This window comes from Danio rerio, chromosome 7 (assembly GCF_052040795.2).
Source record: "Danio rerio strain M-AB ecotype USA chromosome 7, GRCz13ab, whole genome shotgun sequence".
Classification (NCBI taxonomy): Eukaryota; Metazoa; Chordata; class Actinopteri; order Cypriniformes; family Danionidae; genus Danio; species Danio rerio.
The window spans coordinates 12149837-12167500 of record NC_141027.1 but is presented as its reverse complement, the minus strand read 5'-3'; the positions used below and the strand labels follow the sequence as shown (position 1 = coordinate 12167500).

The 17664-nt window shown below is 37.0% G+C and overlaps 1 protein-coding gene across 2 annotated transcripts in view; it reads left to right on the top strand.

The window, feature by feature from the left end:
- The window catches only part of efl1 (elongation factor like GTPase 1), a 227931-nt gene that overhangs the window by 189510 nt on the left and 20757 nt on the right, over positions 1-17664 (top strand). For both annotated transcript variants that reach the window (XM_087260207.1, XM_087260208.1), the window contains exons 18-20: positions 1-64; positions 1543-2104; positions 15259-15443. The exon at positions 1-64 is cut by the window's left edge and continues 315 nt beyond it. In XM_087260207.1, coding sequence (XP_087116333.1) covers positions 1-64; positions 1543-2104; positions 15259-15443 — 811 coding nt within the window. The remainder of the gene's footprint in view (positions 65-1542; positions 2105-15258; positions 15444-17664) is intronic.

The window sequence follows — 17664 nt, the reverse complement described above, 5'->3', positions numbered from 1 at the left end:
CGTCCGTGAGGGCAAGACTCTGGACATCAGCCAGAAGATCTTGGACAACATACAGGACTTCAAGGTAAACCTCAATAAACCATTAATGGGATAGTTTATCCCCCAAAAAATGTATTCTGTCATTTATTCTACCTCCTGGCTATATATATATAAATTTGAAGAATAATGGTAGATGGAACACATTGACTTCTGTAATAGAAAGAAAACTGCCTATAGAAGTCAATGGGTGGCAACAACCAGCATTCTTCAGAATATCTTCTTTTGTGTTCATCAGAAGAAATAAACTCAAAGATGGTTTGAAAAAGTAAACGGTGAGTAAATAATGACAGAATTTCTATTTTTGGGTGAACTATCCTTTTTAGACCTTGTTTACAATAGGTGTAATGGTTTGCGTCCAATGTCAAAAGTCCCAAAATATCTAACCATACCACTTTTTGGGGCCCTAGTGTAGCTAGCAAGAAAAAGACAAGAGAATGAAAACATAGGAGATGCCAATTTTAAATGCAAAACTAAAACATGACACCATAATACCAATAATATATTATTAACAGTTTATTGATGCAAGGTCTATTAAAGTTTTTTAAGGTTTTATTTTTGTCTATCCGAGCTTTATCTATCTGAGCTTTTTGAACTGGAATTATGCTCGGTGGTACTTGATTTTATTTGTTGAGATTTGATTTGATAATCGGATGATTGTAATTTGTTATTGATGGATATTATTATTGACATTTGATGGCACTCTCATTAGTAAACACATTATAGAACAGTAGACATGTTGGAAGATTAGTCGACTAAAATTAAAATAATAAAAATTAAATCATTTTTGTTACTTGGCATAATACACTATTATAATCACTTTTATGAACCCCTGGAGTCAGGTCCATTTATTTGTCTTTTTTCTGTCTTTTTTTATACAGTTAAAGTGAGAACTATTAGCCCCCTTTTGATTTATTTTATTTTTTTTAAATATTTCCTAAACAATTTTTAACAGAGTAAGGAAATTTTCACAGTATGTCTGATAATATTTTTTTCTTCTGGAGAAAATCTTATTTGTTTTATTTCAGCTAGAATAAAAGCAGTTATTAATTTAAAAAAATTATTTTTTGGACAATATTATTAGCCCCTTTAAGCTAATTGTTTTGTCAATAATCTACAGAACAAACCATCGTTATACAATAACTTGCCTAATTACCCTAACCTGCCTAGTTCACCTTATTAACCTAGTTAAGCCTTTAAATGTCACTTTAAGCTGTATAGAAGTGTCTTGAAAAATATCAAGTAAAATGATATTTACTATCATCATGTCAAAGATAAAATAAATCAGTTATTAGAAATAAGTTTTTAAAACTATTATGCTTAGAAATGTGCTGAAACAATCTTCCCTCCATTAAACAGAAGTTGGTGAAAAAAAAGACAGGGGCGCTAATAATTCTGACTTCAACTATATATATATATATATATATATATATATATATATATATATATATATATATATGGTTTTTAAATATTTAGCTTAATTTTGTCATTAATTTTCATTTCAAGGTGAAGTTGGAGAGCCACCTGCAGGGCCACAAATGGAGAAATGCAGTGGATCATATCTGGGCGTTTGGTCCTCGCCGCTGTGGCCCAAATATCCTCCTCAACAGCATCGAGGGCTACAGAAGACCCTCTGTATGGCAGTGTCTGGAAACCGAGAAAACTGAGTCCAGCGCGCTTCGAGACCTCGACAACAGCATTGCCAACGGCTTCCAGTTAGCAACACTCGCCGGCCCCATGTGTGAAGAGCCTCTGATGGGTGTGTGCTTCTCTGTGGAGTCCTGGGACATGAAGATTTCCACAACTGTAGCTCAGCAAGACTCCGTAGATGAAGGTTCCCAGCCTGCAGAGTTTAATAATGAACATTCAGAAGTCTCTCCTGTGAGCTCTAGCCGAAGTCGGAGCAAAGCAGAGGCTGCTGGGAGTTCGGTTGACTGTTACGGGCCATTTTCAGGTCAGCTGATAGCCGCTGTGAAGGAGGCCTGCAGATACGCTTTCCAAGCCAAACCTCAGCGACTCATGGCTGCGATGTACACCTGCGAGATCATGGCCACGGCTGAGGTCCTGGGTAAGCTGAGTTTATTCACGTTTCTTTGATTAAAAGACTGCCTTGGATTTAAAAGTCTGAGTGTGCTAGTTTAGGCTCAGTTCAACAAGACAGTTCAGATGTTTTTTTTTATAATGTGTTAAAAAGTGTCATGTTGGGGGCGCGTACACTGCTCGCTGTTTTAGGGACTTGTTGCTTCACATAAAAATTAGTTTCGGCTTCCCGCCCAACGAAACAAGGGGGCGGAGCCAAGATCTCCCACACTCTCTGTTTGCAACAGACAGGCTGACAGAGAGATCAGCATTCAGCCGAACATGTACGACTCGGACACAGACCAAGCAGAGAGTACAAAATCAAAGACAAAATGTGTCTTTGTATAGTCTCGGTGTACAATTGCCGAGCTTGTACACCGAGACTAATAACCACACACACTAAATTAACTTTGACTGAGGCACTGAATGAACCGTGACACGGCACACCTGACACTCTCAGTGGCGCGGTTGAAACATGAAGTGTCCCGGATCATCGCGCCACGCAGCGCCATGCATTCCAGAACTCCAAACACAGCCCTCCACCAGGGCAAACACAACGGCGCCGCAGCTGCCAAGCCGCTTGCACCCCGACAGAAACCCTTGCCCAGAACTCCAAAATGCACGGTGCCGAACCACGCAGAGAGGCACTTCTGGTGTGCGACCTGCAGGCAAGTTTGTTATGAGGCAACACGCTTGCACTTTTCCAGCTGCACCTAAGATCACAGGGAGCTTCTGTGTTCGCGAGAAATGCAAACGGCTGAAGTTTAAAGTACACGCAGTGAAAAGTATACGTTTGCAAACCTACCAAAAGGTACAAGCAATAATTTTGATTACAGCGATAATGTGGAGAATATTGATCTTGTGTTGAGTCCAATGAGCCTTACATCTAAAAATAAAGCAAGGTTTAGCTTTAGTGATATCGCTTTGACTCAAATGGTAAAAATGACGAATGTGAAACAGGAAATTGAGGATACGATCGTGACGCGAGGCTGTCAATCAATATTGGTGGGCAGGGGAACCGCTCTCCTACGTCAAGTTGCGGTCGGTCCACCGTTTTTATGTTGAAAAAAAAGGACTGGGTGTGTTTAAATCACCCCAATATGATGGTCTATATACTATACCTACACACATGTCTGTCCAAACAGCTTGAAAAGTAGATTTTTTACCATAGGTGCCCTTTAAATAGATCCAAAACTCTGTCTATATTAGAGATGCCAAAAGTAGGGCCCGCGGGCCAAAGTTAACACATTGTAACCTTTGATTTGGCCCACCATCCTATCTCAGAGGAGAAGTCAGTATAATGGAGAGGGTTGGAGCAAATGACTTTAAAAACAGAGATCGTCATTTCTAATATTACGTAACTTTTGTTTGTTTTATTGCTGAGCTAAAAAAAGCAAAATGAAATTAAATGTTTCAATTAAATTTTGTGAATGAATCAGATTTTTTAAAAATGTAAATACTGTAACTTCACGAACAGAGGACTATGCAGAAGACATCATTGAGCAAATCAAGCCAAAAGCTAGTGTAATTCCGTTATAAATGAGATTGTTTTGATTTTATTGTAATAAGTTCATTATTAAATGCAAAAAATTACTGTATTGGTTAATATAAAGCAATGTTTTCTAGTCATTTCTAAACATTATTTATTAAACTAGGAAATTACCCATGGCAACTATATTTACCTTTATCCCACTATAGCCTCAATCAAGTTTGGTTTTTGGCCCTTCATAGGAAAAAGTTTGGGCACCCCTAGTCTATGCTGAGTTTAGCCAAAGCACTGAAAAAAATATATAACTAAATCCATCAAATTTTTCAGTAAAAACAGCAGCTGTGGTTGGCAGAAATGTGATAGGAACCTTAGAAAAGTTTTTGAATTATTTACAGTTAACTATTGTATTCCATAATATTAATATCAATGCACCAACAGTTTGAAGTACTAACATCTACACTAACATCTACCCGACAAAGGTCTTGTGATCGATCCCAGTTGTAAGAGCAGCAAATAATAACTTGACTTGGCAGAAGGTCGATTTTTCTGTTGAATCATCTGTTGAACTGCATCCCAATCGTCACAAATACTGCAGAAGACCAATTGGAACCCACATAGACCCAAGATTCTCAGAGAAATCAGTCAAGTTTGGTGAATAAAATTCATAGTTTGGGGTTAAAATCAGTATGGGGTGTGTGAGAGATCTGCAGAGTAGATGGCAACATCAACAGCCTGAGGTATCAAGACATTTGTGCTGCCCATTACATTACAAACCACAGGAGAGGGCAAATTCTTCTTCAGTAGGATAACGCTGCTCCTCATACTTCAGCCTCCACACAGGTTCCTGTAAGCAAATATTTCAATTCACTTCAATTTATTTCTAAAGCATTTTAAAACAACGCAGTCGACCAAAGTGCTGACAACAGAGAGTAAAACAAACTTTAAAATACAAGTAGGGTTGTAACAATATACCGGTATGACGGTTTACCACGATTTGAACGTGCACGATTATCATACCATGAACAATTGCATCTCAACGGTTTTAACCCTTAAAGACTGAGACAGCCGCCCGCGGCTAAAAATAAGTATTGCTCTTAAATGTTTAATAACTTTTGATCCGCTGATCCGATTTATACAATTCAAAGATTGGCATAAAGAAGAGAATCTCAGCTTTACAGTGCTGTATCACGTAACGCGGACTTTCAGAGGCTCCGGAATCAGTGCGGTTACGTCATCAAAATTTGACAACGCTGAGTTGACAAAGAAACGCTCGTCACTGTGTCTCCGGACAAACCAGACATGATACATTGATGCATTGTCCCTCCTCCATGCCCAGATTGGTTCAAACTCGCTATATCACAACCAATAAGCATAGGTTTCGCTTTTGTTTGTGGACCAACAATGAGCTTTTTGAACAACACGGAATGAGAGATAGGCATACATTTATGCGCGGCTAAATAAAATGCAAAAAAAAAGTTTTGCATGAAATAATTCTCATACTAAGTACTTTTGCATGCACAGCAGCACAGAAACATGACAAAACAGTGACACAGCAAAGACGAACTGCTGCTCTTGCTGTTTTCAAAAGACGCAAATGAAGGTGCAGCTGTTTGTCTGCATTGCAGACAACCATATCCAAATCCATAGACAACCATATCCATGCTGGCACATAAAACCTAAGGATGTTCCATATTGAATCTAGTTTCGTTATGTAACTATTTATAGTATAGTAAATATTTATATCTATTTTTTTACTGAGGATTTGCACCAAGTTTATTTGGACTTTATTTGGACTTTGACACATTATTTATTATTTTCTTATTTTTTTTATTTGTTCATTGTAAGTGGTGTTGTTTATAGTAACTGAAAATATATTATTTGGAAAAAGTCAAATTTGCTTCACTGTTCTATTATTTTGTAACATTTGTATCATACCGTATACCGCGAAACCGTCAAACCGTGGTATTGTTTTAGACGATTATCATACCGTAAAAAATTCATACCGTTACAACCCTAAATACAAGTAAATAAACATAAAATGTCAACATCTCACGCTGTGCTGAAAGCCAAATTGAACAAGTGGGTTTTAAGAAGACATTTAAAAACAGTAATGGAAGAGGCTTGTCTAATATACAACGGCAACTCATTCCACAATTTTGGTGCTGCCACAGTAAAAGCCCGATCCCTGCCAGATAAGGTCAAGGTGCTCCAGGATTGGGCAGCCCAGTCACCAGACATGAACATTATTGCGCATTTCTGGGGTAAGATGAAGGAGAAGCATTGAAGATGAATCCAAAGAATCTTGATGAACTCTAGAAGTCCAGCAAGAACGCTTTCTATTCCAGATGACGTTATTTAATTCATTACAGATATGTATGGATGCAGACCTCCAAGCTCATGGGAGTCATACACAATAATAATTATTTTTTTCCACTGCAGCATGACTTTATATTATATACTGGACATTATTTCTGATAAGTGACAAGACTTTTGTTCAAGCAAAGTCAAACCTTACTGTCCTAATTTAATAATTCAAAATTAAGGCATGATCATATTTTATTTTGGTAAAATAAGCGTAATCTAGAGACCTTTGCCTTTTATATTAGCCACTTCTGATACCAAATTATCAACTAAAAGTAAAGGTATTATTTTTTTGTTCCTAAAACTTGCATAGGAAGCAAGACTTTTGTCAGTGTACACATTTTACCTTTGTATACATAAAAACAGTGATGAGAGAGTCACATGATGAACCAAAGCTCATTACAAACAGCTTTTTCAAAAGCAGAGAGGCATACTAATATATATAAGACACTCAGTGTCATTTACACAACTACTAAACACCATTAAGGTAACACAGATGAAACTAAAGTAATGAAGAGAAGAGTTATTTATCTAAAATATATATCATTTTAAACTCTAATTTAATCTCTGTTGAGAAAAACAACTCCAAAACAACTAAAAAGAGCCATAGTAATATCAACAAAAAAAGCATAAAAAGCGTTATGGAGGGAATTCTGGGATTGTCAGTTTACGGTTACTCACTGTATTTAATAAGATCACTTACTGTTAGTCAGGTTGCAGATTTTTACTGTATCTTTTATCTAGTTTTTTTTTTACCATTAAAATTTGAGCCATTTTAAGTGCTCTTTTACTAATAAATAAGCTCATGTAACAAGCTGTCATTTTGCCAGTTTTGCCAATATATGCTGGTTTTACTAAAAAGAAAGTTTGAGTTCTGAAAATGTTTCTAAGGCACATTGACCCCTTATATGTTAAAACATCAAATGAAAAAAAGATTTTTCTGACAGTCACATGTTTAATGGGGTTTAAAATAAACTGAAACTGAGAGGAAAAAGCCACTTAGACGAATAGTCCACCCAAAACCAATCATTATTCATTCACCCTGATGTCATTCAAAACTGGTAGAAACCCGAATCAGTGAATAATGACCTTTACTCCAATCTGTTCTCCACACAAAACTATCGTATGACCTGGAATATGAGACTTTTATGATCCTTTTATGGCACTTTTGTGAAGTGCGATGGTCCCAGTCGTCATTTACGTTCATTAAATTACAAACAGTGGCCAAGACATTCATCAGAATCTACCTTTTTTATGGAATAATGAGAGTCATACTACAGCCCCAAATCAAAAAAAAAAAAAAGTTGTGACAGTATATAAAACACTAAATTTACTTAATTTGTATTTAATTGCAGATAATACAGCAAACATTATTTGATGTGTTATAATAATTATATACAACTCAAAATAAACACATATTCCAATTTTGGTTCTAACAACACCTTTCAAAAAAAATTAGAGCAGTAAAGTATTTACCTCATTGTAATGTTGCCATTACTTTTCTCAACACTTAAAAGACGTTTAGGGACTGAAGACACAAAAGGATGAAGTGTTTCATGTGTAATTTTGTCCCATTCTTCCTGCAAACAAGTCTTAAGGTAAGCAACACTGTGGCTTGTGGCTGTGCGCTTCAAAATGCACCATACATTCTCTATTGGAGACAGGTCAGGACTGCTGGCAGTCCAGTCAAGTACCTGTATCCTCTTCCTCTGCAGCCTGGACTTTGTAATGTATGCATAATGTGGTTTTGCGTTGTCTTGTTGAAATATGTATGGGTGTCCCTGGAAAAGAAGGCAGCTTATTGTGCTCCAAAATCTCGATGTACTTTTCAGCATCAATGGTGTCATCACAGAAATGCGAGTTACCTTTGCCAAAGGCACTGACACAACCCCATACCATGACAGACCCTGTTTTTTGGACTTGTTTTTGGTAGCAGTCTGGATAGTACGTTTCTTCTGTGGTGCACACAGTGTCCACTGTAAAAAATAAATCCGTAAAATTTACGGTAAAAAAACGGCAGCTGTGGTTGCCAGTACTTTACCGTTAAAAACACGTTACAAACCGTAAAAGTAATTTTTCATTTTTACAGTAAATTACCGTATTTTAATAATTTATCGAGGTAATATGTCTGTATTTTTGAATGATCAACATCTACACATCTTTTGTTACACAGTTAGACACGTTAGCACACCCACATGCAGGTGGTGATGAGGAAGTTACATAATGAGCCGATGCTCATCACAATCATCAATCAGCAGAAAAGAGTATCAGCATATAGAAGGTGCTCAGTGTCATTCACACAGCTACTAAACACCAGTATGGTAACACGCAAAGTCATGAAATAAACATTGTTTATCAGCATTAGATGTAACATAAATCTCTAATGTACATAACTGATGGGGAAACAACTAAAAAGATCCATATTAATGTCAACCAAATGCATAAAAAGTTATGTGCCATGCAGGGAATTTCTGGGAAAGTCAATTTACAGTTATTCGCCGTATATATTAAGGAAATATACTGTTAACCAGGTTACAGATTTGTACTGTAGCATTTTTACAGTTTTTTACCGTTGAAAGCACGGCATTTTTTACAGTGTGTCCGTTTCTCTTAAAAAATACCTGAAATGCTGATCTGACCACAGTACATGTTTTCAATGTGTGAAGATCTATCTCAGGTGCCTCTAAGCCCAAAGAAGTTGACGGCGCTTCTGGACACTGTTAACATATGGCTTTCTTTTGGCACAGTTTAGCTTTCACTGGAATTTGTATTATATATATATAACTACATATTGTGGTACTTGACAAAGGTTTGCCAAAGTAGTCCTGAGCCCATGTGGTGATATCGCTTGTGGAGGAATGACAATTCTTGATGCAGTACCGCCTGAGGGATTAGAGATCAGGGTTGTTCAGCTTATGCTTGTGCCATTGTCCTTTACGCACTGAAATTCCTCCAGATTCCTTGACCTTCTGCACTGTTGAAGGTGAAATATCCAAACGTCTTGCTATCTTTCTTTGAGGAACATTGTTTTTAAACATTTCAATCATTTTCTCATGCATTTGTTGGCGAATCTCAGCCCATCTAAAGGAATAGACCTTCACCCTATCAGTCGACTAGACCCTATTACCTGTTGACATCACCTGTATCAAATCACATCATTATTTAACCAAGTTTACCTGATTACTAGCCCTAAACTGCTCCCCTCCTAACTGTTTTTTGGAATGTGTTGCAGATCTGAATGACAGGAAAGCATGTATATTTACAAATGAAATGAAGTTGACTAGACAAAACATGAAATATTTCATGTTCATATTGTCTGACTGCATAATGTCGACCTTTTGAACAATCTTCATATTGTCTGCAATGAAAGACAAGTCAAAGTAAATTTGGAAATCACTACTTTCTTTAACTATTTGCATTTTTCATACTGTCCCAACTTTTTCTGAATTGAGGTTGTAGTTTGGAATGGCGATTAAGTCAATGATCATTTTTGGCAGAAACATCAGTCAAACCAATCAGTGAAGCCCATATACAAGTCAACCTATACCTTAAATAAATCCACAGTGGGATATGCTGAAAACGCCTATATATACCGTGCAGGAAAGGGAAATTCTCCCTGGTTCTTGATTGAAAGCTGATGTGAAACAGCCATGTACCAGTGTGATGCCGTCATAGCGGCAGCGTCCAGAACAAAAGCTAAATTGTCTGGCCGACATGCCTGTGTGAAATGAACCCAGTTGAAGGAGTAAGAGAATCCCGTCCCGCGAGCACCAAAACCTCTGAGAAAATCAGTCAACCGAGGCCAAAGGGGAGAAAATAGCCAAATATTTGAACAAATGGTGCAAATGACCTTCCCGGTCATTTTTTGTTGGTGGTGTTTGAGATGTGTAAAAGCAGAGGTTTGCGTTGTGGAGACGAGAGCGGGAGTGTTCGGGAGCGCAGCTGGAGTGTATTAGAGGAGATAATGGTCCTGAATATAAAATACATAAACTTCATTTTTCCCTGGCAGGATGTTTTCCATATCCCCAGAACTGGGTCACGCTGTTGATGTGCAGGTGTATGTTTCGCAGATGTTTCCAGACAAGATAAACGTCCCGCACGTATGCATTGAAGATCTTAAAGGGCCAACATTACACACTCCTGTTGCAAATCATTGTTTTTTTGTTACTGAAGCCATTTCACAGTGTCATACAGCATTGTGAATGTATCAATTTGTGTGTGTTTGTGTATCACAAAATCAGGAATTTTTTTTACCTTTTGGACATTTTTTTGCCACCATGAAGAAAAAGTCTCTCAGAATTATGGATTTTAAATATGTAAATCTAGAAGGTTTTCTGTAAGAGTTGGTTTTATAATAGATAGTAGTGTTGTCAAAATAGCAATACATATTGATACTGAAATATATGAAATGATACAGTATTGCATTCAGTTAGTATCAATACTTTCAATTCAATTCATGTTTATTTCTGTAGCAATTTTACAATGTAGATTGTCTCAAAGCAGCTTTACATAGAAGCTCTAGTAAACTGAAACCGTGTCAGTTCAGTTTTCAGAGTTGAAGTTCGGTTTAGTTCAGTTCAGTGTGATTTAATATTCACTGCTGAAAGTCCAAACCCTGAAGAGCAAATCCATTGATGCACAGCTCTTCAAGTCCCTATCCAAGCAAGCCAATGGTGACAGCAGCTATAGGAACAAACTTTACCAATTGACGAAAGTGAAGGAAATAAAACCTCGAGAGAAACCAGGTTCAGTTGGGGACGACCATTTCTCCTCTGGCCAAACTTCTTGTGCAGAGTTGCAGTCTAGGCACCGAAGGCTGGAGAATGCTGGACGTCCATCGTGGTGAGTAGGTCACCGGTGGGTGTTCAGGTTGACCCATGGGATCAATGCTGAGACTAATCTGTCACTGGGGTCTTTCAAGGAATCAGTCTCACGCTCTCCACTCCTCTATGACCACCACAACATCTGCTCAGGATACGACCTGGTCCACGATTATGGAGACCTCTGAAAGTGCTCTGTGGTTGGCATCATCTCAAATTATAAAATATATTGTGTATTTAGATAGCGATAGTGATAGAGTAAATTCGGTAGATGGTGATGATTGGGAGATCGTAATGGGTAAGGGCCAATGGAGGGAATTTGGCCCGGACAGCGGACACTACACCACTACTCTTTTTAATCCTAAGACCTCTCTTTAACGTCTCATCTTAAAGATGTTTACATGACAGCACTTACTTGGTGATTTTATTGTTTAATTTTTGTGTGTCATCATGTCTTTCTGTCTGTCACCCAGTCCACTTCTGTACTTGCTCCACCTACTCCTGTCTCTGATTGGCTGTTTCACTTGTTCTTGCTGCAACCAATCCCATCTCTCCTGCTACTTGATTAGTTACCACTCTGCTCAAGTCCCACCAATCGCGGCATGCCACCTGGCCTTTAAAAGGTCTTCAGTCTGTTAGTTCAGGAGCAGATTCTCTGACTCATTGTGTGTGTCAACTTGTGTGTTTTTGGTTTAATTGTTAGTCAGTGTAGATTAGAAGGATGTCATTGACGTTGAAGATTTCTTTTTCATATCTTTTGTTTATTAGATTAGATTATAAGGGATTTGTTGTGATTATTGTTCAGACTGTTTGGTTCTTTTATTTAGCTTCACCCATAGACAGTCTTTCTAACATTTCGTTGTTTATTGATTTTGACATTGTATATATTGTAAATACCCCATTCACTGATTCACCCTCACTTTTTGTAAATAAATCACTTATTTTTCCACGTATTCTTGCTGTCCATCCTTACTTTGTAACACAATTTGTTTTTGAGTTTTTGCGTAACCAAATCCTCAGTTAAATATGCAACCCCACTCCCCGAGACTGCCAGGGGTTGGAACAGATGGCACTGACTGACAGTATAAGGTCCCCTTCACTTTACTGGGGCATTAGAACTCACACAGACCACAGGTTGAGCACACCCTGCTGGTCTCACTAACACCACTTCCAACAACAACCTAGTTTTCCCATGTGGTCATGCATCCAAGTACTGACCAGGCTCAGCCCTGCTTAGCTTCAGTGAGTAACCCGGTCTTGGGCTGCAGGGTGATATGGCTGTGAAATGTAATGTTTTCTGAACGATCATAAAGACTAAAGTTGCTGAAAAAAAACCATTTTAAACTAAATACAACAAAAAAAGTTTTTATTTTTATTTTAATTTTTTTATAATTTACAGTTTTTGCTTTATTTTTTTATATTTTATTTTAAAGGCTGCACCCTTTAAATTCAGAATATTTAAAAAATAAATAAATAAACGTACTATCCCAAAACTTTGACTACTAGTGTGTCAACATACTCCATCAATCTTCAAGAGCACTGAAAATCCTGTTTCCCTCTGTATGTTTAACGCTTGCATCAATAGCGCAGTATCAAAGGTGAACACTCTTGGCCCAGATGTGCAGAGGTCTTGACCTGCTATAGATGTTTGTGTGTGTGTGTGTGTGTGTGTGTGTGTGTGTGTGTGTGTGTGTGTGTGTGTGTGTGTGTGTGTGTGTGTGTGTGTGTGTGTGTGTCAGACAGAGCTTCATGCTGATCTACACTGCAAACTCCAAAATACACTCGCATTGAGTTTCTCTCTCGTCATTTCCACGTATTCTCCTCTGTGTGTGTGCGTGTGTTCTAAAGGAGAAGGATGTCCGTCGCAGTTGAATTTGAACAAAAATCTGATAACGTGTGGGTTTCTGGCTTGTGATGATAGATTTTGTGTGTGTGTGTGTGTGTGTTTCCAGGTCATTATTATGTAAGGGTGGTTGTGCGCTTTTAAATTTGAAGGTTTATTGATGATGGTTGCTGCATTAAAATTGTTTTTCAGTCACTGAAATAAAGCAAAAGTTAAACAATCAAAAAATTATTTGATAAAAAACAAAATCACAAAACTAAGTCAATAAAAGAATATAATAAGTAAAACGAACCTTCCTTTTTATTGTTTTACTTTTTACCCTTTTTAATTTTTTTATATTTTACTACTAGTTTGAAATTTTATTAAAATGAGCTTTGACTAAAATGAAATTAAATATACAAAAAACTTTTATTTATTTTTTATTTAAAGGTGCAGTATGTAAGTTTGGCACCCAGTGGTTGAACTAGGTATTGCATGCCTAGTTTAAAACACACGCAAGCGCAGGTTGCCAGATTGACAACAACAACAGCAGTGTGCCTGACTATTGAGCCTAAAAGCTGATTAAAATCATGTTCAAACTAAAAGCAACGGCACTCGATAGCAGGAATATTTTCAATATTAAAAGGAGCTGAAATTTATATTTTAGAAAAGGCTTCTATTTCTTGCAGCTGCACAGCAGAAAACTGACAAGGATCACCTCATTTACACATCATGTGCTTTATTCAGTGTTAAATGCTAATAATGCAAACACTACTGAAAGCAGCAGCAGATAGTTCACCTCACATCTTGAAAATTAAATAAGCTGTTTGAAATTAAACTTTTGATCTGTGACTCAAGACCAACACATATAAGTGATTTAGCAAGTACATTTAACAATGTTTAAGAGGTTTAATATGTATTAGTTAGATTATAAACCTTACCAATTTCGCTGGAGTGCAGTAAGTGCACTATTCTGTGCTTCTGAATGGCTGTATTTAAATTTCTGTCGTGTTTCGTCTGGTGCAAACAGCCCAATTGATTATCACTGTAAATCTCATTATGTAGTGTGTTGTTAGGACACAGGGATACAATGTAACCTGCTCACCTAATGTTTAATATTTATATTATTTTCTAATTAAAAACCAGCTCATGTGGCACTCCATGGGCTCTATTTTGACGGTCCATGCGCAGAGCGCAAAGCGCAGGGCGCAAACACTTTTAGGGCGTGTATGCATTTGCTATTTAAACAGGGTGGCGCAACACCTCAAAATGACCCTTGCGCCAAGCTTAAAGTAGTAAAAGACTATTGCGCCGCGCCTTGCGCCACATTGCGCCAGGTGTATGATAGGGCATCATATCTGTGTCTCTTTTCGGAGTCTGCTACTGTCCACCTGAGGTCACATTTCGGTCACGGACACACACTTTGAGAGCTGTCATGACTGAATGAATGAAATATGCTATTTTCCATCAAGGCAACTGGGGGTTCTGAAATGTAATTGGCTAAATTGGCATTGGGTCGGTTAAAGAGACCAAAACAAAGACAGACATTATGGCATGTAATGCACATTTACAAAGCAGAATATCTGACTTCAGCATAGTTTTTCAGATAAACAAGAATGTCCACTGAGCATGCTTCTTTAATGTCTGCAAACAATTTATGGTATTTTTATGCTTTAGAAGAGTCAAAAACCTTCATACAGCACCTTTAGCTTGATGTACCAAATTAACCGCAAATATAACTTGAAAAAATGCTTCAAAAATGACATGGATTATTACAATAATAAAATCATTTATCAATAAATAATCATATATAACTAATAAAATTGGGATAGATATGAAACCAGATATATTAAAATAAAATCTGATTCAAAACATGCAATGGAACAAAACAATGAAATGATTTGATCTTTGGAGAAATAATCACATTGTTTTGTAAATATCAAAAATGCTAAAAAAAATTAAAACTAATATGTAATATTATCTGGATAAACATATAACATCACTAGATGAATAGGTAAATAAGCTAAATACATTAAAATGATCACTGTGGTGTCTTTATTAACTGTGAATAAGAGGTCAGGTTGTGCAGATGTTTAGACATAATGCTCTGCAGGTGTATGTGTGTACATGTGTGTGCATGTATTACAAGGTGAAGGTGACTTATGAGGACATTGCCCATGCATCCTTTTCCCAGAGGTTCCATATCATTTATTCATTCAATCATTCATTCATTCATTTTCCTTCAGCTTAGTCCCTTATTTATCAGGGGTTACCACAGTGAAATGAACCACCAGCTATTCCAGCATATGTGTTACACAGCGGATGCCCTTCCAGCCACAACCCAGTACTGGGAAGCACCTATAAACTCATTCACATACAGACTTATACACTACGGTCAATTTAGTTTATTCAATTCATCTATAGCGCATGTCTTTGGACTGTGGGGGAAACCGGAGCACCCGGAGGAAATCCATACCAACACGGGGAGAACGTGCAAACTCCACACAGAAATGCCAACTGGCCCAGCTGGGACTATGAATAGGGTTGGGAATACAGCAATAGAAAATATAGTTTGTGCAATATTAAAACAATTGAAACCTATGGTATAACCCCACAATTTGCAAAAATAAACCTGTGTGTGTGTGTTGCAGGTCGTGTGTATGCCGTTCTGTCCAAGCGTGAAGGACGAGTGCTGCAGGAGGAGATGAAGGAAGGAACCGACATGTTCATCATTAAAGCTGTTCTTCCAGTGGCTGAGAGCTTCGGGTTCGCTGATGAGATCAGAAAGAGGACCAGCGGATTGGCCAGTCCACAACTCATCTTTAGCCACTGGGAGGTCAGTCAGTCATCTACTGAAAGCAGAGATGAATGAATATTAAATTAGCTAATACTGAACAACATGCATAACACACATATGAACTATGATTTCTTACATGCACTGTAAAAAGCGATTAGTGGACGTAAAAAACTGAGTAAACCCATTGTTTTTACATTGAATACTTTACTTTTAAAGAGATTAGTTGACATTACTTTCAAAAAGTCAATAAACCTTTTGCTTTTGGAGTGATTAGTTGACTTTACTTAAAAAGTCAGTAAACTTGATGATTTTAAAGCGTTAGTTGACTTTACTTAGAAAACTGAGTAAACCTGTTGCTTTTAAATCAATTAGTTGACTCCACTTAAAAATGTGAGTAAACCTGATGATTTTAAAGCGATTAGTTGACTTAACTTTAAAAATGTGAGTGAACCTGATGATTTTAAAGCGATTAGTTGACTTTACTTAGAAATGTGAGAAAACCTTTTGAATTTAAAGTGATTAGTTGACTGTACTTTAAAAAATGAGTAAGCCTTTTGATTTTAAAGCGATTAGTGGACTTTACTTAAAGTATGTAAACCTGTTGCTTTTACAGTGATTAGTTGACTTTACTTAAAAATGTGAGTGAACCTGATGATTTTAAAGCGATTAGTTGACTTTACTTAAAAATGTGAGTAAACCTGATGATTTTAAAGCAATTAGTTGACTTTACTCAAAAAAACTGAGTAAACCTTTTGCTTTTAAAGCAATTAGTTGACTTTACTTAAAAAACTGAGTAAATCCGTTGCTTTTACAGTGATTAGTTGACTTTACTTAAAAATGTGAGTAAACCTGATGATTTTAAAGCGATTAGTTGACTTTACTTAAAAATGTGAGTAAACCTGATGATTTTAAAGCGATTAGTTGACTTTACTTAAAAAACTGAGTAAACCCGTTGCTTTTACAATGATTAGTTGACTTTACTTAAATATGTGAGTAAACCTAATGATTTTAAAGTGATTAGTTGACTTTACCTTAAAATGTGAGTAAGCCTTTTGATTTTAAAGCGATTAGTTGACTTCATTTAAACTGAGTAAACCCGTTGCTTTTACAATGATTGGTTGACTTTACTTAAAAATATGAGTAAACCTGATGATTTTAAAAAGATTAGTTGACTTTATTTAATAAAGTGAGTAAACCTCTTGCTTTAAAAGCTATTAGTTGACTTTACTTTTAAAACGTGAGTACACCTGTTGCTTTTAAAGCGATTAGTTGACTTTATTTAAAAAACTGAGTAAACTCGTTGCTTTTTCAGTGATTAGTTGACTTTACTTAAATATGTGAGTAAACCTGATGATTTTAAAGCGATTAGTTGACTTTACTTAGAAAAGTGAGAAAACCTGTTGCTTTTAAAGCGATTAGTTGACTTTGCTGTAAAAAAAATTGAGTAAACCTGAAGCTTTTAAAGCGATTAGATTACTTTAATTAAAATGTCTAAAAATTATCAAGTAAATGAACTGTGTATAATTATAAAAATTAAGTCAGTGTAACAGTTACAATTGGTTTACTCACTTGTTTAAAGTAAATTGACTAATTGCTTAAGATGCTGACCCATAAACTTTCAAACACTGGTGTATGAATGAAGAAATCCCACAATCTGAAGAGTAAACGAGGTGTGTTTTTTTTTCTGCTCTTTGACTTGGTACATGTGTGTGTTCAGTTATTAACCATCAGTCAATAGTTTCCTCTGAACCCAGTGTCAGTTTACTGGAATAGACAGGATATGGAGCTGAAGATACTCAGTGGCAGACGGTCATGTCCACACAGACGCCTGATAATATGTGATCATTCTTGACTGGAAAGCTGTACGGCAGGCCAATCTATTAGCTCCAGTCATATTGATCTGCTGTCATTGGGCAGTATTGCTGATCTGCAGAAGTGTGTTTACATTAATCATAAACAGCAGCCACTGAATGAGTGGAGAACTGGACAGATCAGTGTGTTACATGAGACAGAGATATGCATATGCAGTTTAGCACTGGAGTAGCATCTCTGCTTAGATCAGGGGTCACCACACTCTGTACTGGAGGGCCTGTGTCCTGCAGTTTTTAGCCCCAGCTCTAATCAAACACACCTCGACAAGCTAATCAAGGTCTTACAAGGTATATTTTTAAGCTTCCCAGCGGGTGTGTTGATGCAAGTTGGAGCTAAACACTGCAGGACATCGGACCTCCAGAGCTGACTTTGGTGACCCCTGGCTTAG